Genomic DNA, 25,875 nt, shown 5'->3' on the forward strand with positions numbered 1-25,875 from the left:
ATGCCAGGTTACAAATATATATGACAGCGCATGAGGAGTTAGGCCCGCGGCATAGGACTAACCCGATCTGCAATGTCAACAGGTTACACACATGATAGATATAAACAGGTTTAAGTACTTGTAAAAATCTTATTAAGTGTAGATTTTATATACCAGTTCAATGCACGCTTTGTGGTTCCCAGATACCACACGTTGTTGTTTTCAACATTGTTGCATGAACTGAAAAATGGTTTAAAGGGAACCGTTGTAAATTGCGTTGGACATAGATATTTAAGATTTTCGAGTAATATATGTAAGGTCAGCAGAGTTGATTTCACACTATACGCTAGCGTACACTCTAGTTTCAAGACATTTAAAACAACACCATTTAAGGGAGGCGTAGCGTTTATTCCTTCTTTGAAGGTAAACGCTGTACGATATAATAATAAAAATAATAATAACACACGGGGTTCTCTGTCCTTGATCATCAGTCTCAGGTTAAAGTGTAGTACGGGCACCATTGTTAATTGGGCAATTCACTATTTGCATGAAGGGTCACTCTTTCTGACTTTCCCTTTAACAACCAAACTTAAACTTAATGTACTTTGTTTTCATCTTAAAGCAAAAAAGTTCTGTTTACTTTATAATAACACGAACACTTTGTTTAACTAATTCTTATTTTATTTCAGATATCATCTTGTTGCTGCAGATTTCTCAAATAAAGAAAATTTAAAAGAAAAACTGGAAGAAAGCGAGGTAGTAGAATATATTTAATTTTTTCTCGTAAACCCTTGGAGTCCCATGGATACTTACTTACTTGGATTGTGCACGCTAAGAGAGCCGGCTACATGGATAGCCATGTTTAGAGGCTCGTGGGCTTTGGTTGGTCATAAACATTTAGGTATGTTTATAGATCTCATAATATCTTGTTTTAAAACTGTTCAGAGTTTTTGCAGATCATACAATGTCAGGGTTATCATTCCAAAGTCAAGTTAATTCAAATGTTTTTAAATCGTCCTAGAATTCAACCAAATCAGATCTTTAACTGATGAAAATTTCAGTTGTAAACCTTTTTTAGTTTTTAAAGCTTTAAAGCTTTTTTTTCGGAATGTCTTAAATTATAACTAATCTTTTCAATTTTTTGAATTCATTAATTTATTTCAAACATTTATTTTTTGTTCTCTATCCTTTATTTAAATGAACACACTGTTTGTTTCCTTACTATCCTATGCTCAAACCTAGGTAGATAATATTTGGTACTTTTGCCTGACAGCTCATAGAATGTTCTTGCCTGGTTCATTGGATCCATAATATTTGGTACTTTTGCCTGACAGTTCATAGAATGTTCTTGCCTGGTTCATTGGATCCATAATATTTGGTACTTTTGCCTGACAGCTCATAGAATGTTCTTGTCTGGTTCATTGGATCCATAAACCAGATTCTTATTTCAAAATAGAACTGGGATATATATATATTGCAGTAATCCGTCCACAGGCTGATGATGAAGGATTCTTCTATGGCCAACTACGAAAGTAGAACCTATCCATTTCAAGATCTTTGTCTTGCGGAATCCGTATAAATCTGCTCATCTACATAATAAACAAGACATATATATGTTGCGTATAGCCGGCCAAATGGCTGGACCTATTGGGCTGAAATTTTTTGTGGCCACCCATGGATGGCCGGGAGGTGATATAGACTTAAAAAAAATAGAAAATATTTTTTTCAAATTTTTTTTCCACTTTTTTTATTTAGTAAAACAAGACATTCGTATATATGTTGCGTATAGCCGGCCAAACGGCAGGAACGATTGGACTGACATTTTTTGTGGACACTCATAGGTGTTAAAGGCTAAAAAAATAAACATTTTTAAAACATTTAAAAAAAATGTTCCACGGGCAACTCTGGGCCCTTCAGCTAGTGATCAATAATATTTTAATTGTTTATTTTTTAAAGCTTTGAAGCATAGATTGCTTCAAGCTCAATTGTGAATATCGAGTTCAGACGTTCTAGATGAGCGCTATTAAAAGTTCTTACCTCAAAAATTAAAATTACAATATATAAACGATTGGAAGAAAAATCGCTGTTTTATTAGTTCACGTTAACTGGTGTTCACTGTGCAGTATTTCTTGGTTGAACTGTACTGTAGGTTGATAACTAGTGTATACACTATTTAAATTGTACTGTAGGTTGATTACCAGTGTCCAACTCTAGTGATGGCGGAGTGTGCACTTGTGTACGCAGACAGTGCTAAGGTATATTTAATTATTCTATTTACACTTTCTAGATCTGACACAATTTATCCTCTGGCAAAGTCAACAAAATTTATCAAATCAAGTTTAGATTTGAAATTCTGAAAAGTTCAATATTCCTTGATTCTTTGATGCAAATTGTTAGAAAATTCAATATTGTGTGGTTCACCATGTAAGTTTTGGTTAATCGATATAAACCTTGATGGTTCACCCTGTAAATCTAGGTAAATAAAATAAAACTCGATGAGATGTGGTTCACCCAGTACTTAAATATGTAGATCACCTTATCTAGGTTTATTTAATTTATCTTTTGTGGTGTGGTATACCCTCTACATCTAGGTTGATCAAAACAAACCTCCATGTATTATGGTTCACCCTGTATATCTAGGTTGATAATAATAAACCTCCATGTATTATGGTTCACCCTTATATCTAGGTTGATCAAAACAAACCTCCATGTATTATGGTTCACCCTGTATATCTAGGTTGATAATAATAAACCTACATGTATTTTGATTCACCCTGTATATCTAGGTTGATCAAAACAAACCTCCATGTATTATGGTTCACCCTGTATGTCTAGGTTGATAATAATAAACCTCCATGTATTATGGTTCACCCTGTATATCTAGGTTGATAATAATAAACCTCCATGTATTATGGTTCACCCTGTATATCTAGGTTGATCAAAATAAACCTCCATGTATTATGGTTCACCCTGTATGTCAAGGTTGATCAAAATAAACCTCCATGTATTATGGTTCACCCTGTATATCTAGGTTGATAAAATTAAATTAAACATCTATGTATTATGGTTCACCCTGTATATCCAGGTTGATCAAATGCTTGAGTTTCTCTCCTCATCCTTCTCTAGTATTGCATTCATCAACTACGAACAGTTGAATATGAACGACAGGTAGATATATACAAAGATAGATATTTCTAACGACAGGGAGACATTTACAAAGATAGATATTTCTAACGGCAGGTAAACACAATGATTGATATTTCTAACGACAAGCAAATGCAAAGATTGATATTTCTTACGACAGGAAGATACAATGATTGACATTTTTAACGACAGGTGAATACAGTGATAGATATCTCTAACTACAGGTAGATACAAGGATTGATATTTCTCACGACATGCAGATACAAAAATTAATATCTCCAACGACAGGTAGATACAATAATTTATATTTCTAAAGAGTGGTAGATACAAAGATTGATATTTCTAAAGTTAGGTAGATACAATGAATGATATTTCAAACAACGACAGGTTGATACAAGATTGATATTCATAACGAGGGTTGATATTTCTTACGACAGGAAGATACAATGATTGACATTTTTACCGACAGGTGAATACAATGATAGATATCTCTAACGACAGGTAGATACAATGATTGATATTTCTAAAGAGAGGTAGACAGAAAGATTGATATTTCTAATGTTAGGGAGATACAATGATTGATATTTCTAACGACAAGTTGATACAAGGATTGATATTCATAACGAGGGTTGATATTTCTAAAGATAGGTTGATACAAGGATTGATATTTCTAACGACAGGTAGATACGCAGATTAATATTTCTAACGACAGTTAATTACAAATATTAATAAGTCTTGCGGCAGATAGATATAAAATTAGATATTTTTTGACCGGAGAATATTAAGATATTTTGAAACTAGTCGACTGATAAACAAACTAAAGTATGAGAAATTGGCAAAAATTAGTTGGCTTTTAGGCCTTTATAAAGTTAAATATCTGCGGAGACCGGAACTAAAATCATACTTGTTGCCTAGGTTTGGTTCCGTAATGCTTGAGAATCTAATGTCACGTGGTTGTCAGCTGTCCGGTGTATCTGCCTGTAAAGATTCCAGTGCACAAATATCTAGGTATGTACAATTTGTACAATGTACTGTAAGGAACACTATATTTAAATTCTAGTACAAAGGTTTACATCTAACAAATAGAGACTACGTATAGTTGAAGAGCAGGATGGGGGTACTGCAAATATACACTAGTAAATAAACAAATATTATGTACTCTGTACTGCAGGTTTACAAGAGCAGGATGGGAGTACTGCATTATACACAAGTAAACAAATAAATATTATGAACTCTGTACTGCAGGTTTACAAGAGCCGGATTGGGGTACTGCAGATATACACTAGTAAACAAACAAATATTATATACTCTGTACTGCAGGTTTATAAGAGCAGGATTGGGTACTGCGGGGTTATAAAAGCAGGATGGCGGTACTGCAGATATACACTAGTAAACAAACAAATATTATGTACTCTGTACTGCAGGTTCATAAGAGCAGGATGGGGTACTGCGGGGTTATAAAAGCAGGATGGCGGTACTGCAGATATACACTAGTAAACAAACAAATATTATGAACTCTGTACTGCAGGTTTACAAGAGCAGGATGGCGGTTCTGCAGATATACTGCAGGTTCATAAGAGCAGGATGGGGTACTGCGGGGTTATAAAAGCAGGATGGCGGTACTGCAGATATACACTAGTAAACAAACAAATATTATGAACTCTGTACTGCAGGTTTACAAGAGCAGGATGGCGGTTCTGCAGATATACACTAGTAAACAAACAAAAATTATGTACTCTGTACTGCAGATTTATAAGAGCAGGATGGGGCACTGCAGATAAACACTAGTAAACGAACAAATATTATGTACTCTGTACTGCAGGTTTATAAAAGAAGGATGGGTATTGCAGATATACACTAGTAAACAAACAAATTATGTACTCTGAACTGCAGGTTTACAAGAGCAGGATGGGGTACTGCAACATGTTGGAATATGAACGAAGTGTACAGTTTACTCCCGCAGCAAGATATACAGAGAGTCGAGAGAATTGAGTTCTTGGATGAAAAGGTTAATTTTTATTAATCTTAATGAAAATGAAAATATTTTTTCCAAATTGTAGATTTTTACTTTGTAAAATCTTTACAAGTTACAAAGATTTTTCATAATGAACGAAAATGTAAAATAAAACAAACATTATATTATTTCAGGAGCTGCTACAACAACTATTCCACCATTACTGTATCACCGTTGCAAGAAAGAATTCACCGAACTTTAATTTCGATTCAATTAACTTTGACTAGATGTCGTATTTGAAGTGTTTTTCGAAATGAAAGTCTTAAATGTCAACAAAGCATATGTCGAGTAAAAACATTAAATCGAAGGAAATTAAGAAATTGAACTTAAAATATTTATGGAAGAAATACACTATTCTCCAAATATTTAAGGTCCCTTAATATTTTTGAAAATATGTTGACATTAAGTCATTGGAAAAGAATATTTGCTAGTCTCATTCACAAATGTCATCACTCATAGAGCACTGGACTAATAAAACTTTGCTAAAATTTGTCGTTAATTTTCCTCATAACCTCATTTAATATAGAGGTTTAACTTTTATAAACGGATAATTAAGCTTGCAATTTGTTAGCGTTGTGTGACTTTTAAATAATCTAGGTTTGACCATTCACGCTGCATTTCAACAATTCTGCAAGGCACAAAATTTCTAGAGGTTTCTTTAGAAAGCTTAGACTGGCCATTGCGAAATCGTCACTTACTATATTTTCGAAGATTTTTGAACATCTGTAAACGTTTTATTTATCCCATATCCAATACCCTTACTTGTACCTTTCAGCTTTGAAAGTTAACTACGCTTGTTAAATGTAACCAAATAATAATATTCCTAAATCTCAGTCTATATATTTGTAACACTGCACAGTCTCAGTCAAGTATTTGAAATATATGTTCAAAATATGTTGATTTATTAACTTTCGAGATGAATAATTTTTATTTAATGATATTATTATCGTTGTCGTTGTCGTTGTCGTTGTCGTTGTCGTTGTCGTTGTCGTTGTCGTTGTCGTCGTTGTCGTCGTTATTATTGTCGTTGTCGTTATTATTGTCATCATTACTGTCATCATTATTATCATTATTATTTTTTTCCTTTGACATGTAAATTACTAATAATTACTAATAATATTATTGTCATTGGTATTACTTCAAGATCTTTATTTGATCATAAGAACAAATAAGTGAATGTTAAATGTTTTATTGTTTAAAGTAAATCTATACCGACAGTTTCGCTGATCTTTATTAATCAGCTGTTCAACCCGAAATAAAGGGGAGGGGGGGGGGGTGTTGTCAATTCGACCCCGTTGAATTATTAAATGTATTTTAACTTAACTTCTGCAAATGTATTGATTTAAAAAAAATATTGAACTATTTTATAAATAAATTATTACGCAATTATTAGGTTTGCCCCTGAATGCAGCTGCGTTCACACAAAAAAATGTGCATCAAAGAGTACGTTCTTTATAGTCCATTTGTCCTCGAGAAAACTATTATATATTGAACTTTTGGTGTGCAACGTTCAATCAAACCAATAAACCGTTGTAGGAATTTTTGGCCACAATTCTGCGTAATAATCTGAGATGTTGTCTGTAATATTTATCTTTTTACACTCTTAAGGCACAATTTTCACTCCAGAGTATTGAGGACTCTCTGAAAAGTATGAAGATCCTAAATGTTTAAATAATTTCTAAAAGTTGATTTATGTCTGGTTTCAGAATCATGGACATTCAAGCACAATGTGGGGTTGGGGATCGAGTGTTGGTTGTCTGGAGCGATTTGGGAGCAAATCCTCAATCCCTTCAAGAAGTTGTAGAACGGATTAAGGTAAGATTTGGGAGCAAATCCTCAATCTCTTCAAGAAGTTGTAGAACGGATTAAGGTAAGATTTGGGAGCAAATCCTCAATCTCTTCAAGAAGTTGTAGAACGGATTAAGGTAAGATTTGGGAGCAAATACTCAATCCCTTCAAGAAGTTGTAGAACGGATTAAGGTAAGATTTGGGAGCAAATACTCAATCTCTTCAACAAGTTGTAGAACGGATTAAGGTCAGATTTGGGAGCAAATCCTATGTCCCTTCAAGAAGTTGTAGAATGGACTCCAGTACAAAAGGTAGAACGATCATAAGGTAGAACGACAAAAGGTAGAACGATCAAAAGGTAGAACAAACAAAAGGTAGAATGTTCAAAAGGTAGAATTACAAAAGGTAGAATTTTCCAAATTAAATTTTTTTTTTAAATGTCAATAAAGTCAAAAAATAATGTTTCTTATTTATTAGGACTAATTTTTATTTTACAAATGTACATGATTTTAATCCATGCCAATAATTTTGGCAAGCTGTTTCATATAGTCTGGTGCAGGGATATTATTCTACATTTCAGTCATGTTTTTAATCCTTGTAGGTTTATCTCTCTGTTTTTATTTGCGAGCGTTCTCAGTGCTGTTTGCTCCACTGGCTGAACTCTGTTCCATTCTTAATTTTCTCAAAATTCTATTCATATTTCTGGTCGTCAATCAATGTTCTTTTCTTCTTTTGATTCACCCCATAGTTGACCAACCTCTCCATGCTGAATTCAACCGAGAAATGCAGTTTTCTGATTTTTTTATTTTTAAATTCGCGGATTTTCTTGTTAAAATTAGAAAATTTTCTTCCTTCTAAAAATAAAAAAATTCTACCTTCTGTAATTCTACCTTTTGTTTATTCTACCTTTTGATCGTTCTACCTTTTGATTGCTCTACCTTTTGTCATTCTACCTTTTGTCATTCCACCTTTTGTAATTCTACCTTTTGTGATTCTACCTTTTGTACGTGAGCCGTAGAATGGATTAAGATAAGATTTGGGAGCAAATCCTCAATCCCTTCAAGAAGTTGCAGAACGGATTAAGATAAGATTTGGAAGAAAATTTTTAATCACTTCAAGATTTCGTAGAATGGATTAAGTTTAGGTTTAGGAGCCAATCCACATTCGACAATTCCTCTAAGAATTCGTAGAACGGAATTGGGAGAAAATTCACGGAACGGGAATTTTTTATATGTGAACCCTAGGGTCATAACGCAACAAATTTGTTTTTAAAAAATCTTTTTTTATTTTTAGAGTAAAGTAGGTGAGCAGGGAAATGTCTCGGTGGAGAACTCGAACCGACTGACAATAGGAGATCATGCTAAAGCTTCTTTTACTAAGGTTAGGGTCAGGTTCATTTAATTTTGTTGCCGATCCGGATCCTGAAGCTGTCCTGTAAAGAAAGGATCCGGATCCTGGATCTATTCTGTAAAGAAAGGATTCGGATCCTGGATCTGTCCTGTAAAGAAAGGATCCTGATCCTGGATCTGTCCTGTACAGAAAGTACCCGGATCCTGGATCTGTTCTGTAAAGAAAGGATCCGGATCCTGGAACTGTCCTGTAAAGAAAGGATCCGGATCCTGGAACTGTCCTGTACAAAAAGTATCCGGATCCTGGATCTTTTCTGTAAAGAAAGGATCCGAATCCTGGATCTGTTCTGTAAAGAAAGTATCCGGATCCTGAATCAGTTTTGTAAAGAAAGGATCCAAATCCTGGATCTGTCCTGTAAAGAACGGATCTGGATCCAAATCTTTGATCTGTCCTGTTAAGGAAGAATCTGGATCTGGATCCAGCTCATTAATATACCTTGAAGTTTCTTTTACTCAAAATAAGTTTCCGACATTTAATTTTTCTATCTTTACGGAAGGAAGATAGGTTTTAATGAATAATGATCTCTCATCAGTTGGCACTTGGCAAACAGTTTGTTTTCAATGTTTTAGTTGATGTTTTGTCACTTAAATCCGGATCCGTGTATCTGCATTCTTTTTGCAGATCCGGATTCAGGTGGCTAGGGGGCTAAACTTAAGTGTTGTGGATCCAATCCGTTGGATCCTGATTCTAAATTTAAGTTTACCTTTTTATTTTGTTATCTGATTATAAAACGTAATTTTTATGAAAGTATAATTTGTTTAGTGAATATTTTTCTCTCTCGTCTCGGTGTAAAATTCATTATTAGGCATGCTTTATTAAATTTGTGGATATGGGAGATGGAATTATTAAATTAAAAAAATATTATGAAACACTGTAACTTTCCTTTTATTATTCATTTTTTTAGCGTTAAAATTATTTAATATAAAGTTGACCCAGTTTTAGAATAAGGGGCCGGGGGTGGGATGGGAGATATATTCTGACTCGACATTTTCAGGTGTTTTCTGGTTGTGTCGGGTTACCTTCTCTGCATCATGACGAGGATATTCTTGCTTATATCCTCAAGGTTCTAACTCCCAAGGGACAGCTATATATAGGTAACTAGGCATCCTGAGTGGTTTTCCCCGTCTTTTAGCCTTTCAATGTTGATTTATCTGTGACCAAGTATTTTGTGACTCATAAACAAATAAAAAAAATTCTTACTTTTTTAGAATCCAAATATTCCTTTAAATTCTGACGGGCCATAAATGAACCTCATGGGGATGATTTTAATAAAATTGGGCCCGATAGGTTTTACCGTTTTGATTTTTACAGGATACTTACAAAACTAAGCACAAAATTGTCCATAGGCACAGTACACACAGTCCATCTCCCCCAGTCCATAGGCACAGTACACACCATGCTTGTATACTTTTGAATTTTAGTTCAGCCAAGGTTACGTATATTGGAGGATACAAACAAAGATACAAACAAAGATACAAACAAAGAAAAAACAACAACAAACAGGCAAGCCTTGAAGGCAAAAATTTATTGAAGGGTTTCAGACCCCTCCCCCATTCCTCTTCTTGAAAGGTTCAAACTTCATATTCACCATGCGCTTATCCAGATTTGTGCATTATTTGATTTTTTTTTGTCAAGGTTTTGATTAGTTTCATTTTTTTTATTTTTCAGTTGAAAGTATAGAAGACAGCTTTAAGAACACTGTTCGATCCGGTCTTCTTCTCTCAGGGTATACAGATATACAGGAACCTGTTAATCTTAGCTCAGGTTATTCTTTTTCAGGGGGCGTAAACAGGAGTTTTTTTTTAAGGGAGTGGGGGGGCTAACTGCTCAGTAAATCTCTGTTTAACAAGCTAAATTTATTTTAAAATACTTATTTTGATAAAAAATCAGTAAATCTCTCTTAAACAAGCGAAATTTATTTTAAAATACTTATTTTGTTAAAAAAACAAACTTACCTTTTTTAACTTAAAAACAACATGCTCACTTACCTTTTTATTTTACATTAATACATGCAAACTTACCTTTTTTAACTTAAAAACAACATGCTCACTTACCTTTTTCTTTTATATTAATACATGCAAACTTACCTTTTTTAACTTAAAAACAACATGCTCACTTACCTTTTTCGTTAATATTAAAACATGCAAACTTACCTTTTTTACTTTAGTAAAACATACTCACTTACCTTTTCATTCTCACTTACCTTTTTCGTTTTTTGAAGTATTGATATACCTTAATTCAGAAATATCAATTTGAATCTCAACCCTAGTCCTGACAGAAGAGTGGAAATTAACATTTTGTGACCTTTCCCAAAAATATGGACGATGCTTTTAGCCTTACATTAGACACTTTCATCAAACTGCCGAGTCTTAAAGCATACTGCCCGACTGCCTACTTATTATTTTTTTTAGTTCATCTTCATTTCAAACCAAGTTTGGTGAGATTTTGCAAATCTCTGCATATTTGTAATAGTATGGTCAGAGCTTTTCAGTCTGAGTCACCACATCTCGCATAGTTCGAGATAATGAAGTGAAACCACAATCAAAACCAATAAAAAAGTATAAAAACTTATTATTGAAATATTAGTGTCACACTTTTAATGGAGTCTTAGCACTCCATAGCATTGAAAACAAATCAGTTAATCTTGCTTCATGAATAAAATACAAAGATCTTCATCAGTTCATGTCGAACTGATTCTTACTAGACAACCTGCTTTTATCTCCTCTTTTTGAAAGATTTAGGATCTAATATCCAGAAAATGATTTCTTCTATAAATGAAGACACGATATTGTTCAGTAGATTAAGACAACCCACTACTATACCTTCTCTCCATCCAAAAAAAACTCAGGGCACATTTAACATGCTGTATCTAAATGTAGTATCAACTTAAAAAACGAGCAAAATCATTAGAAATTGGTAAACAAAGAAACTAAACTAAGGAAACAATCACACCACATGCATTAATTTCAAACTAAGAACCAATTTTTACTTCTAAAATGTTTTTTTTTTTTACATTTTAACATTAGAAAAATAAAAAAATAGTGATAGTCAGAACAAGAGCATAAAACTTATTTGCAACCTTTCATAATGTGAACTGTTCCAACTTGAAATAGTCAGATTTCACCAAAATTATTTTTTAATATAATTTCTTGGGTATGTGCCAATGGAACCTCACAAATATGATATAATAATAATCTTATGAGGATAAAAATGTAATAATGGAATTCTTAAACTCGATGAAATAATCTTGATGCATTCTTTAACTCAGGCCCGCGACCTTCGTTAAAGAATACATCAAGATTATTTCATCTCGTTTAAGAATTTCCATTATCACATTTTTTTCCTCATAAGATTATCATATTATGTTAAAAAATCAGTAAATCTCTCTTAAACAAGGGAAATTTATTTTAAAATACTTATTTTGTTAAAAAATCAGTAAATCTCTCTTAAACAAGCGAAATCTATTTTAAAAATACTTATTTTGTTAAAAAATCAGTAAATCTCTCTTAAACAAGCGAAATTTATTTTGAAATACTTATTTTGTTAAAAAATCAGTAAATCTATCTTAAAGAAATGTTTATGATCTGGATCCGGATCCATTTTGTTCAAGGCTGACCCAGGATCCGAAACCAATTTATGAAATTGGTTTCTTCCACCATCTTGAATTTATCCATGCTCCTGCGAATGAACCCATTGATAGACTTAAATTATAGTTTATCGAGAACCTTTATTTCTCTAGATACTGGGGAAGGTCAAGTCTATATGTGGCGTGGAAGTAAGCCTGAGTTTGAGATTGGAGCCTCCAAACCTCTCTCCTTCGCCAAAAAACCAGCTCAGACAAAAGTGAGTTAAGTGGGGCAAAACAATTGTTCAAATATTTAGTGTTTTTATTTAGTTTGGTAAAAACTAGTTTATGGATAATTAAATTATGCAAATGTTTGATTAGAAGGTTGATACCTGGACCCTTGATGATCTCGAGGATGACACTGTCGAGCTCATCGACGAGAACACATTGCTCGAGGAGCAGGACCTCGTCAAACCTGATCCTAGTTCATTGAAGTAAGTAAAATACAGGGAACAGGAATAAAGGGAAAGGAAATGGCGCTGGTCCGGCAAGAGAAAGCCAGTCGCACTGCTTTGCAGACCAGTACAGTAAACTTACAAACACTTTTCCGGTACAGACACACAACATGACTGCAGTCAAGGAAATTGTAGAACAATGTCGTCGATTATAATTAAACTTGAATAACGAGTAAACTTTAATAAATTATATTCTTTGCATGAAAATTTGGCTTTATAGTGTTGACTTAAATATGTAAATAATATATTACATGTATATTAAACATATGTTTAAGTAAACAATTAACAATAAACAAATGTACTCTCCTAGACTGTACAAATTCCGAGATTCTTACGTACTGTATAAACCTACAGTACAAACCTTTGGTACAGTAAACTGACACACACTCTTTTGGTACAGACACACACACATGACGTTTCCGCTCCCTGGCAAAATAATGATCAATTGATTGGATGTAAAATTAATTTTGAAATTAATTGATGAATTATTCATAGTCTAATGAATTGATTCATTATTAAATGAAATGATTTATTGTTAAATGAAATGATTCATTTAAAATGAATAAATTCTTTGTAAAATGAAGTGATTCATTTAAAATGAATGAATTCATTGTAAAATGAATGGATTCCTTATAAATTAAATTGATTGATTTTTTTATGAATTGATTTTTTGATTTATTGATGCTAAATGAATTGATTTTTATAACAATACAGGGTATGTGGAACTACTGGTAAGAGGAAGGCCTGTAAGGATTGCTCCTGTGGACTCAAAGAGGAACTAGAGGATGGGAAAGAGGTATAAATCAGTTTAGGGTTTACAGGGTTTACATCATTTTTACTGTTTACTTTTCTACCCAAGGAAGGTATCCCTGAAACCCCCATATAAGGGGAGATCGATTTTTAGATTCAACTCATCTTCATCTGCATAGGAATAGTTAGATATATTTAAATAACATTTAGAAAAGTTGACATTGCTGACCGGAAACCAGTTTTTATTAAATTCATGGTTAAAGCATTCCCATACGCAAGCGAAAAAAAAGTTCTCTTCAAAACATATCAATACAGTTATCAAAAGAACTCCTTTCGTGATTCAACAAAACAAAAGCATTTTACAGACGTACAAAACGCTTCGCTTGTTTACATTGCCCCCAGAGACTGCCGAACACTTTTCTACTTAACCCTATCTCTGCTGGGGTACTTGAAAACCAGGATATGCTGGGGGGGGGGTCAATTTGCCCCCCCCCCTCTAAATCCCATGTTTGATGTCCAAATATGAAAAATAATACATCATTGGAAAGCTCTTGTGCTCTACTTTTATAATCTGCAAAAAAAATTGCAAATTTGCAAAAATTGAATTTTTTATCGCAAAATCCAGTTTTATAGTAAAAATGTTTGCAAAAAAAATTTGTCCAAAAAATGAAAAATTATACATTTTTGAAAAGCCCTTGACCATGCCATTTTAAATATGCAAAAAATTTTGCAAAATTTTAAATAACCTGATTTTTAATCAAGAAAAACTAAAAATGTGCAAATTTCCTTTGACAGGTTGTTTGCAAAAAATTTGCAATTTTTTTTTCGCAAAACTTGTGCAATTCGTTTCCTTATGTCAAAGGCTTTCCAAAAAGCTAAATTTTATCAAAATCTGACAAGTGGAAGTGGGTCAAAACAAAAGATTTAGTTTGTTACAGGAAAAAACAGTCATTCAGGCAGTGTGCCTGAGGACTCAGGCAGTTAGTATTAAAGCCCGGTTTTAGGCCTAAAGGGAGGGCTTTGGATACATGTAGGAAAAGTCAGAAAATTTCAACAGCCTCAGACGAATACTTTTTGAGTTATGTAAAAAAAAACTACAGGGGGGGAGTCAAATTGACCCCCCCCACCCAGCAGGAATAGGGTTAAACAAAGATATAAAAGTTCTTTGTGTATCTTTCTCACTTAAAAGTTCTACCGACCACTTTCTACTATTCTTCAACTTTAAAAACTACGTATTTTTACTCTTTTACTCTTTTTTACTCTTTTTTTTTTACTATTTTCTACTCTTTTTTACTCTTTTTACTCTTTTTTTACTCACCTAATTTTAATAAAAGTGCCTGGAGTAATTCGTATGTTTTGAAAAATAGCAAATTGAAGGGAAATGATTAATATTTATTGATATTAATATTAATATTGAAACCAGTTAAAACCAATATTTATTATGGTAATAATTTGGATCCGGATACAGCGACATAATCAATTTTTTTTTGTTTTGATTAGTAAATTAAGTAAAAGTGCATATAGCTTTTAAAAATGTTTAGCTCCGAAAAATACATAGGTAAATAAATAAATTCTTAATTTAGTAATTTTTACTAAAAACGTAAAGAATATATTTGTGTAACCTGAATCATTTATAATATGTTACAGGTTAAAACTAAGTCTGTGAACTCCTCTTGTGGTTCTTGTTATCTTGGAGATGCATTTAGGTAAACATTTTAACAAAATACATTTTTTCAAATTTAGAGTAAACTGAATTTTTATGGCAAAATATCTAATTGAAAGTAATTTTTTCTCCAATTATTTCACCATGAAATCAGACCCAAGCATATTATTCAAATGCCCAAATTCTCCAAATTGCCGCACATGAGCTACAATTAGTCAAATGTCCAAATTTGCCAAATTGCCACACATGAGCTACAATTATTCAAATGTCCAAATTTGCCAAATAGCCACAAATGAGCTACAATTAGTCAAATGTCTAAATTTGCCAAATTACTACACATGAGCTACAATTATTCAAATGGCCAAATTTGCCAAATTGCCACACATGAGCTACAATTAGTCAAATGGCCAAATTTGCCAAATAGCCACAAATGAGCTACAATTAGTCAAATGTCTAAATTTGCCAAATTACTACACATGAGCTACAATTATTCAAATGGCCAAATTTGCCAAATTGCCACACATGAGCTACAATTAGTCAAATGGCCAAATTTGCAAAATTACTACACATGAGCTACAATTATTCAAATGTCCAAATTTGCCAAATTGCCACACATGAGCTACAATTAGTCAAATGGCCAAATTTGCCAAATTGCCACACATGAGCTACAATTATTCAAATGTCCAAATTTGCCAAATTGCCACACATGAGCTACAATTAGTCAAATGGCCAAATTTGCCAAATTACTACACATGAGCTACAATTATTCAAATGGCCAAATTTGCCAAATTGCCACACATGAGCTACAATTAGTCAAATTGCCAAATATGCACCAATCTTAAAATAAAAAAACATCAAAATTATTTAAGGTGTGCTTCTTGTCCGTACTTGGGTATGCCAGCATTCAAACCTGGAGAAAAAATACAGTTATCAGATAGACAACTGAACCCAGATCTGAGATAAATTTCAGACAGCTGACAGTTGATATTTTATCAGACGAGTTGAGATCCCAAATATACTGATCACAGATTATACAATATCAATATTTATTTTAAAATATTTCATCTTTTATATAAATTCGGGAATTAGAAAACATTGATTTTTTTTATATTTGCTCTTTTCTTAATTTTTTTTTACTAGAAATATTAAATTATATTTTCAGAAAAATGTTAAAAGAAATTCTTCAAACTCTTCAGGTTTTATTTAATCTCATTATTTTACAGTTTTGAGTAAAGTTTTATAAAGAGAAAATATTAACTTCTAAATCAATTATTCTCTTTAAGTTGTCTGTCTCAAGGGGTAAAGTGGATGATATAACTATTTTAAAAGTTTGGTAGTTTTCCTACATCAATATTTAAAGGGAGTGTTCTGAAAAACTATAATATTTAAAGGGAGTGTTCTGAAAAACTAAAATATTTAAAGGGAGTGTTCTGATAAAACTAAAATATTTATATTTAAAAGGAGTTTTCTGAAAAACTATAATATTTAAAGGGAGTGTACTGAAAAACTATAATATTTAAAGGGAGTGTTCTGAAAAACTATGATATTTAAAGGGAGTTCTGAAAAACTATAATATTTAAAGGGAGTGTTCTGAAAAACTAAAATATTTAAAGGGAGTGTTCTGAAAAACTAAAATATTTATATTTAAAGGGAGTGTTCTGTAAAAACTAAAATATCATTATTTAAAGGTGAATAAATTATATTTTAAGGGAGTATTATGAAAAAAAATCAACATTTAAATCGAGTGTTTAGAAAAAATCAATATTTAAGGGGAGAGTTCTTAAAAAACTAAAATGTCGGCATTGAATGGTAGTGTTCTGAAAAAAAATAAAAGAGGTTTAGAATGGAAAGAAACCAATTAGAAGCTAATACGGAATGACTTCTGGGGTAACTGTCAAGAATGCGTAACACTTATTTTAATCGACCTAATAGGTTTGTAATCATTCCCTGACATAACTTTTTTATTAGAATTTCAGAACTTCGTTGTGAAGTAAACAAACAAAGTTAGTCAGGATTAAATTAGATCTTGTACAAAACTAATTCGTAAAACTTTGTTAAAATTTTTATTTCATTGTATTTTTTTTCAGGATGAACAAAGTTTTCGTTAGGGGTGGGGGGTGGCTAAAATAAAGATATTTTAAAAATATATAAAAAATTAAATAATTGAAAGATAGAAACGGAAGCTGAAGCTTTAAACCTTATCCTTACATTCATCCTCTCAGGCTTAATAGGTACAGTGTACAATGTTAATCATGACAAAGAATATACAAAAATATTAAACTGCACAAGTTTATAAGAGGAATATACACAAGTAATCAGCACTTATTGAAATCCAAAGTTTTTAATGCTTGCATATATATTCCTTGTTTTAATATTCATATGAGGGGAAATCATGGATACATATATTTATAGTCAGGGTGTCCCTATCAGAATGGAAATTGAATGACGATTTCGATATCGTCTTTTTAAATTGACTTAGTATGGTGATACGCACAGAGAAAGCTGTAATCCGTAAGATTTTCGTCTGCCATTTGTTTGTTTATGTTTTGACTGCATACGGTATTACTTAGTAAAACAAGAAAATTACAGTATACAGAGTAAACTTGTCCGTCTTCACTGTTTACAGAGCTCACATCTTTACAGCATATATCGTTTTCATAAAAATAAAAACTCTAGCAGACATTATACTGTTATGGCTTCTGATATCAGGAATTATACCATGCTACTTCTTAACAAAGACGATCTCGAATTCATCACTGAATTCCCATGTTTATAGGGACACCCTGTATAATAACAACAATAATTTATATTCAAAGGGTGGAGATTTTCTACTTTAAGATGGAGAATTTATATTTCAAGCTTTGGATAAGGGGGATGTAAAATAGGACTAACTAGGACTAACTAGGACTTACTAGGACTACTAGAACTTAAAAGGACTTACTAGAAGTTAAAAGGACTTAAAAGGACTGTAAGCGTAATTTCAAGTGACCTTCCATGCAAAGAGGGCAATGCCCGATTTATAACAGTGACCTTGAATTACACTTACAGTTACCTTAAACTATAAACAGGCAAGATTTTTCACCTTGTATATATTATTTATTTTCCACGGCTTACTAAATCTATTATTTTTGAGAGGAGAAAATTAATTTTTGAGACAATGTTTATACATAAAATGAAAATGGGGTAACCTGAGCCTGGTTCAGGTTATGTTTGGAGCCACAGGGGTCAAGTAACTGGGACGGAGAAAGAAAAAGAAAAGGTAGAGGATGGAGAAGGATTATCTGAACTCCAAGATGGAGATGTTTCCCTTCCAGGTTCAGAATCTCTTCTCAAACTTATTAAAGACCGAAGATCAATTATGCCGAAGGATTTGACGGGTGAGATTTTAAGGTAAGTTTTGATTTGGAATTCTCGGAGTCTTGGACTTGGACAATGGACTTGGATAATGGAGTGGGACAATAATGGACTTGGACAATAGACTTGGACAATAGACTTGGACAATGGACTTGGACAATGGACTTGGACAATGGACTTGGACAATGCACTTGGACAATGGACTTGAACAATGAACTTGAACAATGGACTTGGACAATGGACTTGGACAATGGACTTGGACAATGGACTTGGACAATGGACTTGGACATTGGACTTGGACAATGAAGGACTTGGAAAATGGACTTGGACAATGGGCTTGGACAATGGGCTTGGACAATAGACTTGGACAATGAACTTGGACAATGAACTTGGACAATGGACTTGGACATTAAGTAAGTTTCTTTAAAAATGTTTAGTGATGAGACTATAGAATATTTGCTGGAGGCGGGAAACTGGGCTCCCACCCACCATAAAACCCAGCCCTGGAGATATATAGTTATATCAGGACCTAACAATATTTTAGGAAAAGAATATAATAAATTTAAAAAATTCTGTTGATCAATTATTGTTGTTGGCATTTAATTTGCAAAAACTAAATTTCAATTTTTCCAAGGAATCCAACCATTTATGGATTTTCATGAAAATGTCTAGTTTTTCTTCTATATTCTTTCTTTGCAGATTATCTTGACTTCATAGAAAAGTGGTATAGTGATAACAGGTGAATATCCGAACTTTACTTTTAGTTTTTCTATTTTCATGTCTCCATTTATCAAGGGAGTTGGTATCTGAAGATGAATTTCAAAAGTTTCAAGACAAGTATAGTTCAATGAGAGAAACTCTACCCGCCAATGTGAGGTATAAAAACATTGTATTTTTGGTTTTTCCTTGTTTTTGTTGTTGTGGATTGAAAACATAAAAGAATTGGTTTCAAATTTTAGTTTTCATTTTTTTCATTTTCTTTATTTAATATTTATTAAAACTAGTTAAAAAATAAATTAAATTTGTTAAGTAGTAAATGTAATGTTATAATACTGAGTATTATGAACTAGAAAGACGACTATTAGACTCAATTTATGAACATTAAAATAACAATTGTGCTACAAAAACTAGTGCTACAACTAGTTTTTTTAACAACACCAAATACACAAAAGATTGTCCTCTTAATCTTTTTCCAGTTTTTTGGGTCTCACTGTAAAAACCGTAAAAATCATTTTATATTAAAAAATTGGAATTTATTTTATTTTATTTAGTATTTATTTTCAAACACAAAATACAAAATAATAATGTATGATGGTTCAGCTTAAAATAAAACACAAAAGAAAATTTATTAGGAGCCAATTGAAAATATAATGTTTGATAATTTTGTTTGATCGTTTTTGTTGAAACAAAGTATGCATATTGAAATCTCAACTAAATATACATTCATTGAAGTAGATAATTAGTCAGCACTCAAATATAATCAAAACATTTTAAGGAATGCATTCATTGAACTTATAAATACTTATCGATTCAGCAAAAGTAACAATGTATTCTCGTTAACTGTAGTAGACTTTGACATCTACCATTAGCAAAGGGTGTGAACCCATTCTTGTTGACTGAAGTAGATTTTGACATCTACCATTAGCAAAGGGTGTGAACCCATTCTTGTTGACTGTATGTAGTAGACTTTGACATTTACCATTAGCAAAAGGTATGAACCCATACTCGTTGTCTGTAGTAGACTTTGACATCTACCATAAGCAAAGGGTGTGAAACCCATTCTTGTTGACTGCAGTAGATTTTGACATCTACCATTAGCAAAGGGTGTGAACCCATACTCGTTGACTGTAGTAGACTTTGACATCTACCATTAGCAAAGGGTGTGAAACCCATTTTTGTTGACTGAAGTAGATTTTGACATCTACCATAAGCAAAGGGTGTGAACCCATTCTTGTTGACTGAAGTAGATTTTGACATCTACCATAAGCAAAGGGTGTGAACCCATTCTTGTTGACTGAAGTAGATTTTGACATCTACCATTAGCAAAGGGTGTGAACCCATACTCGTTGACTGTAGTAGACTTTGACATCAACCATTAGCAAAAGATGTGAACCCATACTCGTTGTCTGTAGTACACTTTGACATCTACCATTAGCAAAGGGTGTGAACCCATACTCGTTGTCTGTAGTAGATTTTGACATCTACTATTAGCAAAGGGTGTAAACCCATACTCGTTGACTGTAGTAGACTTTGACATCTTCCAATAGCAAAGGGTGTGAACCCATTCTCGTTGACAGTAAGAAGGTTATATAAGGGTTGCGGCCCTAGTCCTGAATATATTCATATATTATTATATTGATTCACCAAAAATCTATAAATACATGTATGTGATTTATATTCGGTTATAAAATATTTACATTTTTAAAATTATAAAGTGATAAAAATAATTTAATATGATAATCGGCGTCCATCTATAGAATAACAATAACACCCATACAATCCTAAGCCACAGAAAAAGGAATGTGCAACCGTGTAAGGGAAAATGACCCTTTCCGTAAATACATACTTTGCTTGTCTGTCTGTTTGTTTGTTTGCTTGTATCCAATAAAGGTCCAAGCGGCTGAACCGAATCCGATAGTGCCCAAATTATGTTTGTGACCTCACATGACCCTAGGGAAGGTTTATCGAAGAGAAATGCTGAAAGATTGAGCCACTATTAAAGTTGAAATAGAAGATTGGCGCGCTGATATCCTAATTATAATTCAATGTATAATTGCATACTAAAGAAGGAGTAAAAGCTTATAATCCCTGATTTATTTAGCCATATGCTTGTGATTGGCATGAAAAGACAAGCATTGACTGACAAGCTACTGCCTGAATGGGAGGAGATTGCTGCAACCTCTTGTAGTGTACAGGTTGGATAAAAATCTTTGTTGAGTTAAAATCTCAAAAGTCTAAATTAAAAATGTAGATTTCTCCATTAACCCTATTCCTGCTGGGGGGGACCCCCCCCCCAGCATATCCTGGTTTTCAAGTACCCCAGCAGAGATAGGGTTAAAACTCCGTTCTTCAACAAAATATTATGTTGGCATAAAATATTATATTTGATTAATATTTTTGAAAATTTAGCTTTGAAAATGTTAGTAGATTAATTTTTGATCTTTGTATGTATTCATTCATATTTCATATTTAATATTTAATATTTAATATTTATATAAGTAATACAAATTTGAATATTGCCGCCGGGTGTCTCAAAGAAATAAATCTGATTCTAACGCGATGATCAAAAACATTGATAAATGATCATGGTCTAAAGCCAAAAAGTTAAACTTCAAAGTGTTCTTTTTGCAAGCAATGGTAATGGTATTCGCTCGGAAAAGATGAACTACTGCAGATCTACAAAAATCAAATTATGATGAGAACTTAGTATAAATTTCTTAAGAAGCTGTTTTTTTGATACATTGTATAGTTAATAATATATGTATTTATTTTTATTTTAATCTGGATTGTCAACAAATATGAATATTTGGTTATTTTCATGAGTGAAACAAAAATCAAAAATAGATGTTAATAAAAATTTTCTTTATGTGGCCAGAGGCATGTTAATTTTTTCTATTGGGTCAGTCCAATGAAAACAGCCCCACCTCCTATTAGGCACCATCTTCGATTTTTTCAAACTTGAAATATTAAGAGACCTATGTGAGCATTGACCTCCGTGTGCGGAGCAGTGAGGTCATGAAGTTTGGACCTCTGCAAAGATTGTGCACAACTTGTTTGCTATTTGCGTTATCGACCTAATTTTAACGTCATCAAATAGATAATGAATAAGGCTTTATTTGTTAATTCATAAGTAATCGATAATATAAACTTTAACGTCGTTTGATATTTTCAAATAAAAACTTGTTAAAAAAAAACATTGTATATTTGATTTTTTAAAATTCACACAAAACACTCTCTTATATGTTAAAATGCTGTGTATTAAAAATAATGTTTAACTGAAAGAAAATGTTTGAAAATATGTTTGTATGAGAGAAATTATACATTTAACTAACTCCACAGTTTTTGCAGAAAACATTAAAAACCACAAAATACGATCACAAAAACTGACGAAATAACTAAATCAGTCAGATCTCGATCACGAAATTTTAATAGTGTATTCCAAACAAATTAAGGAAATTTATCTATGAATTAAATGCAAATCTAACAATACAATTTATTCTTATTTTAAATTGAGCAAGCTATCTCCGCTGGTTTGGCAGAAATCACTGAAAACCGGCGAATTACGCTCACAAAACCTAGCATAACTTCTAACCCAATAATTCTCAAGCATGACATTTTCACAGAGCATTTTCAACATATAAGAGTATTTTGTGTGAAATAAACAAATCGAAGTATACGATGTCTTTTTTTTAAAACAAGTTTTTATTTGAAAATATTTGATGACGTTAAGTATAGGTCGATAACTCAAAAGAGCAAAAAAGTTGTAGTAAATTGAAAAGAGCAAACTCTTTGCAGAGGTCCAAACTTCATGACGTCAGTGCTCCGCACACGAAAGTCAACAGAGTCTAAAAATGACTGATTAGTGATTATGTAATGTCTCACGTAGGTCTTATAATAATTAAAGTTTGAAAATATCGAAGATGGTACCTACTAAGGAGTGTCTGATTTCAAATTGACTGACCTATATGGATTGTTGGCAATAATAATAAGGGTTGATTTCAGGATAAGCCATGATGAAATGAAAAAGCGACCAGTTTAAATATTCTATGTTTATTTAAGGAATTTATTTTAAATGCCAAAAAGTGCAACTGTTAAAAAACTGTTCTTCTCTTTAAGCCTAGCCTTGCACTGTGTAAACTGATTATGTTGACAGAAACAGGAGAAAAATAAAATTTGTGACTTTCAATTCATTATTAAATTATTATTTATTCTTTACCCTATTCGCGAACACTCCCTTGCGCGAGCGAAAACAATGTTTTTTATATTTTTATATTTAGAACATTCATCTAGCGCTGACCGCTCTGCCCGGATGTGGTGGGTTCTGGTCCTCTCATACTTGGTGTAAACATGCCCGGGATAGTAATCAGTTTAAGGTATATCTATCATTCTTGGGTTTAGATTTGATCTTGGGTTTAGTTTTGACCTTGGTTTTAGTCTTGATCTTGGTTTTAGTCCTTTCTTGACTTAAGTCTTGTTCTGGGTTTAAGTCTTTATCTTGGGTTTAGTTTTCATCTTGGTTTTAGCCTTTATCTTGGTTTTAGCCTTCATCTTGGTTTTAGTCTTTATCTTGGTTTTAGTTTTCATCTTGGTTTTAGCCTTCATCTTGGTTTTAGTCTTTATCTTGGTTTTAGTTTTCATCTTGGGGTTAGTCTTGATCTTGGTTAGTTTTCATCTTGGGGTTAGTCTTGATCTTGTTTTAGTTTTCATCTTTGGGTTAGTCTTGATCTTGTTTTAGTTTTCATCTTGGGGTTAGTCTTGATCTTGTTTAGTTTTTATCTTGGGGTTAGTCTTGATCTTGTTTTAGTTTTCATCTTGGGGTTAGTCTTGATCTTGTTTAGTTTTCATCTTGGGGTTAGTCTTGATCTTGTTTTAGTTTTCATCTTTGGGTTAGTTTTCATCTTGGTCGAGTCTTCATCTTTGTTTTAGTCTGACCTTACTCATGACTTTGACCTTTTAATTAACCCAAATCATGATTCTGACCTTATGGTTGACCTTTAGCATGACTCTGACCGTATTAATGATCTTTATCAGCACTATTACCTTTTGGTTGACCACAATAATGACTCTGACCTGTTCTTTGACCTTTATCATCTGACATGATGGTTGGCTTGAATCATGGCACTGACCTTAATCAATACGCTGACCTTATTGTTGACCTTGAACTGACACTTGGTCCAGGAGTACCTGGGACTGGAGAGCGAGGATCGTGTATTCGGAGCATTTATTCTGGGTCGGATCAGAGATGGCGCTAAGTTTAAATCTACCAGAGCGGATTGGAGAAATAAGGAACAAAACTGAATTTTAAGAATTTGTTAGTAATTTATCCTCTGCAAGTTTTTCATCGCAGATCTTCTATTTTTTTTCATTCTGCTATTCAGTTTAATTTAATGAATTGGACGCAATTGCACTCGGTTCCAACACTGGATTTTTTGGGGGGTGGGACTGGGGGGGGGGGTTGTTGTTGTAACTTTAAACCTAAATTTAAAATCTGTTTTGTTACTAGGTTGTTTGGAGAACTGGATCTTAGTACTTGTAGTTTAAAAAGTAATTGTCAAGGCGGCGGTACATACATTTAATTTGATATAAATAACACATGTAGTTTGGTATAGATAACACATGTAATTTGGTATAGATAACACATTTAACACATGTAATTTGGTATAAATAACACATTTTACTTGACAAAGATGACACATCAAAGGGGGGGGGGCATGAAACGTATTGCTCTCCGGAAAATTTAAACAGTGTTTAAACATAGCTTAGAATTGTCGTAGGAGGCTGATTTTTTGCATACAAATTACATATATTACATGCATTTTTTGGTTTTTAAGGAATCTGAGCAAAAAACCAAAAAATGCATGTAATATACATAATTCTGAGTTTGCATGCAAAAAATCAGCCTCCTACGACAATTCTAAGTTATGCTTAAACACTGTTTAAATTTTCCAGAGAGTAATACGTTTTATGCCCCCCCCCCCTTTGTTGAATGATAAAGCATTTAATATGGTAGAAATAACATATTAAATTTGGTATAATTAGATAGTAGCTATGAGTAACCTGGTCAACGCCGGGTTCCCAAACTAATATGGTATAAGTCAACTAAGAATACTAGTCGAGGAAGTATTAATATGTAATAATAACACCTCATATTCCATCTTTCTTAATGTTATGTGATTATGTTTGGTGCAAGTTATTAAGAATAACTTCAAATGTATTTAATTTTAGTTTTAAATGATCTCATTCAATAATATTTTTTGATTTCATTTGATAGATAATATTTTTGTTCGGAGAAATTACTTTTAACAGTAACAATTAGACCAAGTCAATGTTGAATTCAATTTGTGAAATACAGTTATTCTGTGGTACTACACAATTATGTTTTATTTCAAGAATTTAGTTTTAAAACATTGTTGTCAGAGTTAATCCAAATATTATAATAATTTTTAGACAAAATATCAAATATTATTTAGTTATTATATATCAAATATTATTCCAATTAGGAAACATTCCAGAATTTTAATAATAAGTGGAAATTTCTCTTTCTATTATGCTTCTAGAAAATCTGTATCCTCGCTCTCTACTTAACTATATTTCTCTTACCCCCCCCCCCATCTCATCGTTCCCCCTCCTCTCAGCTCTTCCGTGCTCCGCTACACTTCCGCTATTTATACGGAACTGTCAAACTGGTTTTTCATATTTGTTGGCACACTTTCATGCAGTTATAGATGAAATATGAAATTAATATTAAATACTTAAAAGTAATTCCTGTTTCTGTAATAAGTCAAAAGATATGATTTTTATATATATTTTTCTTATTATATGTTCAATTCTTTCAGATATATATGTGTACGCTATAGCTACGCAGGGGAAAACACTTTCAAGGTTACGCACAGTTTGCGTACCACATTTACGCGGGAATCAGCGTAGAGTCAACAAATGTTTTGTTTAAACCATATCGTCAACATAAACAGGA

General features: G+C 32.6%; 3 protein-coding genes across 4 annotated transcripts; all 3 read left to right on the forward strand.

Moving 5' to 3' along the window:
- Window positions 1-668: 668 nt before the first annotated feature.
- Window positions 669-6,031, forward strand: LOC111699466 (leucine carboxyl methyltransferase 1; the record flags this gene model as incomplete). Its single annotated transcript, XM_023470152.1, is given in 6 exon segments — window positions 669-735; window positions 2,169-2,234; window positions 3,065-3,147; window positions 4,039-4,131; window positions 5,017-5,131; window positions 5,272-6,031. Coding segments are annotated over 6 exon segments (517 nt in total), but the record flags the coding sequence as incomplete, so codon positions are not given.
- Window positions 6,032-6,814: 783 nt separating this feature from the next.
- LOC111699467 (anamorsin homolog) lies at window positions 6,815-15,865 on the forward strand. The gene is made up of 9 exons (XM_023470153.1): window positions 6,815-6,952; window positions 8,219-8,305; window positions 9,330-9,429; window positions 10,004-10,099; window positions 12,075-12,178; window positions 12,282-12,394; window positions 13,130-13,211; window positions 14,813-14,871; window positions 15,698-15,865. Exons 1-9 carry the CDS (start codon window positions 6,830-6,832, stop codon window positions 15,789-15,791), a joined length of 858 nt encoding a protein of 285 aa, XP_023325921.1. The 5' UTR covers window positions 6,815-6,829; the 3' UTR covers window positions 15,792-15,865.
- A 108-nt stretch (window positions 15,866-15,973) lies between these two features.
- Window positions 15,974-25,739, forward strand: LOC111699468 (uncharacterized). Of its 2 annotated transcripts, none has more exons than XM_023470155.1 (11): window positions 15,974-16,024; window positions 16,999-17,059; window positions 18,032-18,218; window positions 18,620-18,726; window positions 18,882-18,921; window positions 18,978-19,058; window positions 21,004-21,097; window positions 23,180-23,275; window positions 24,081-24,188; window positions 24,406-24,560; window positions 24,942-25,739. In XM_023470155.1, exons 1-10 carry the CDS (start codon window positions 15,995-15,997, stop codon window positions 24,427-24,429), a joined length of 828 nt encoding a protein of 275 aa, XP_023325923.1. In that variant the 5' UTR covers window positions 15,974-15,994; the 3' UTR covers window positions 24,430-24,560; window positions 24,942-25,739. The 2 variants fall into 2 exon arrangements, with proteins under 2 accessions (XP_023325923.1, XP_023325924.1); XM_023470156.1 differs by having other exon boundaries at window positions 24,406-24,552.
- The last annotated feature ends 136 nt before the right edge of the window (window positions 25,740-25,875 follow it).

Source organism: Eurytemora carolleeae, unplaced genomic scaffold (assembly GCF_000591075.1).
Source record: "Eurytemora carolleeae unplaced genomic scaffold, Eaff_2.0 scaffold281, whole genome shotgun sequence".
In the NCBI taxonomy this organism is placed as follows: Eukaryota; Metazoa; Arthropoda; class Copepoda; order Calanoida; family Temoridae; genus Eurytemora; species Eurytemora carolleeae.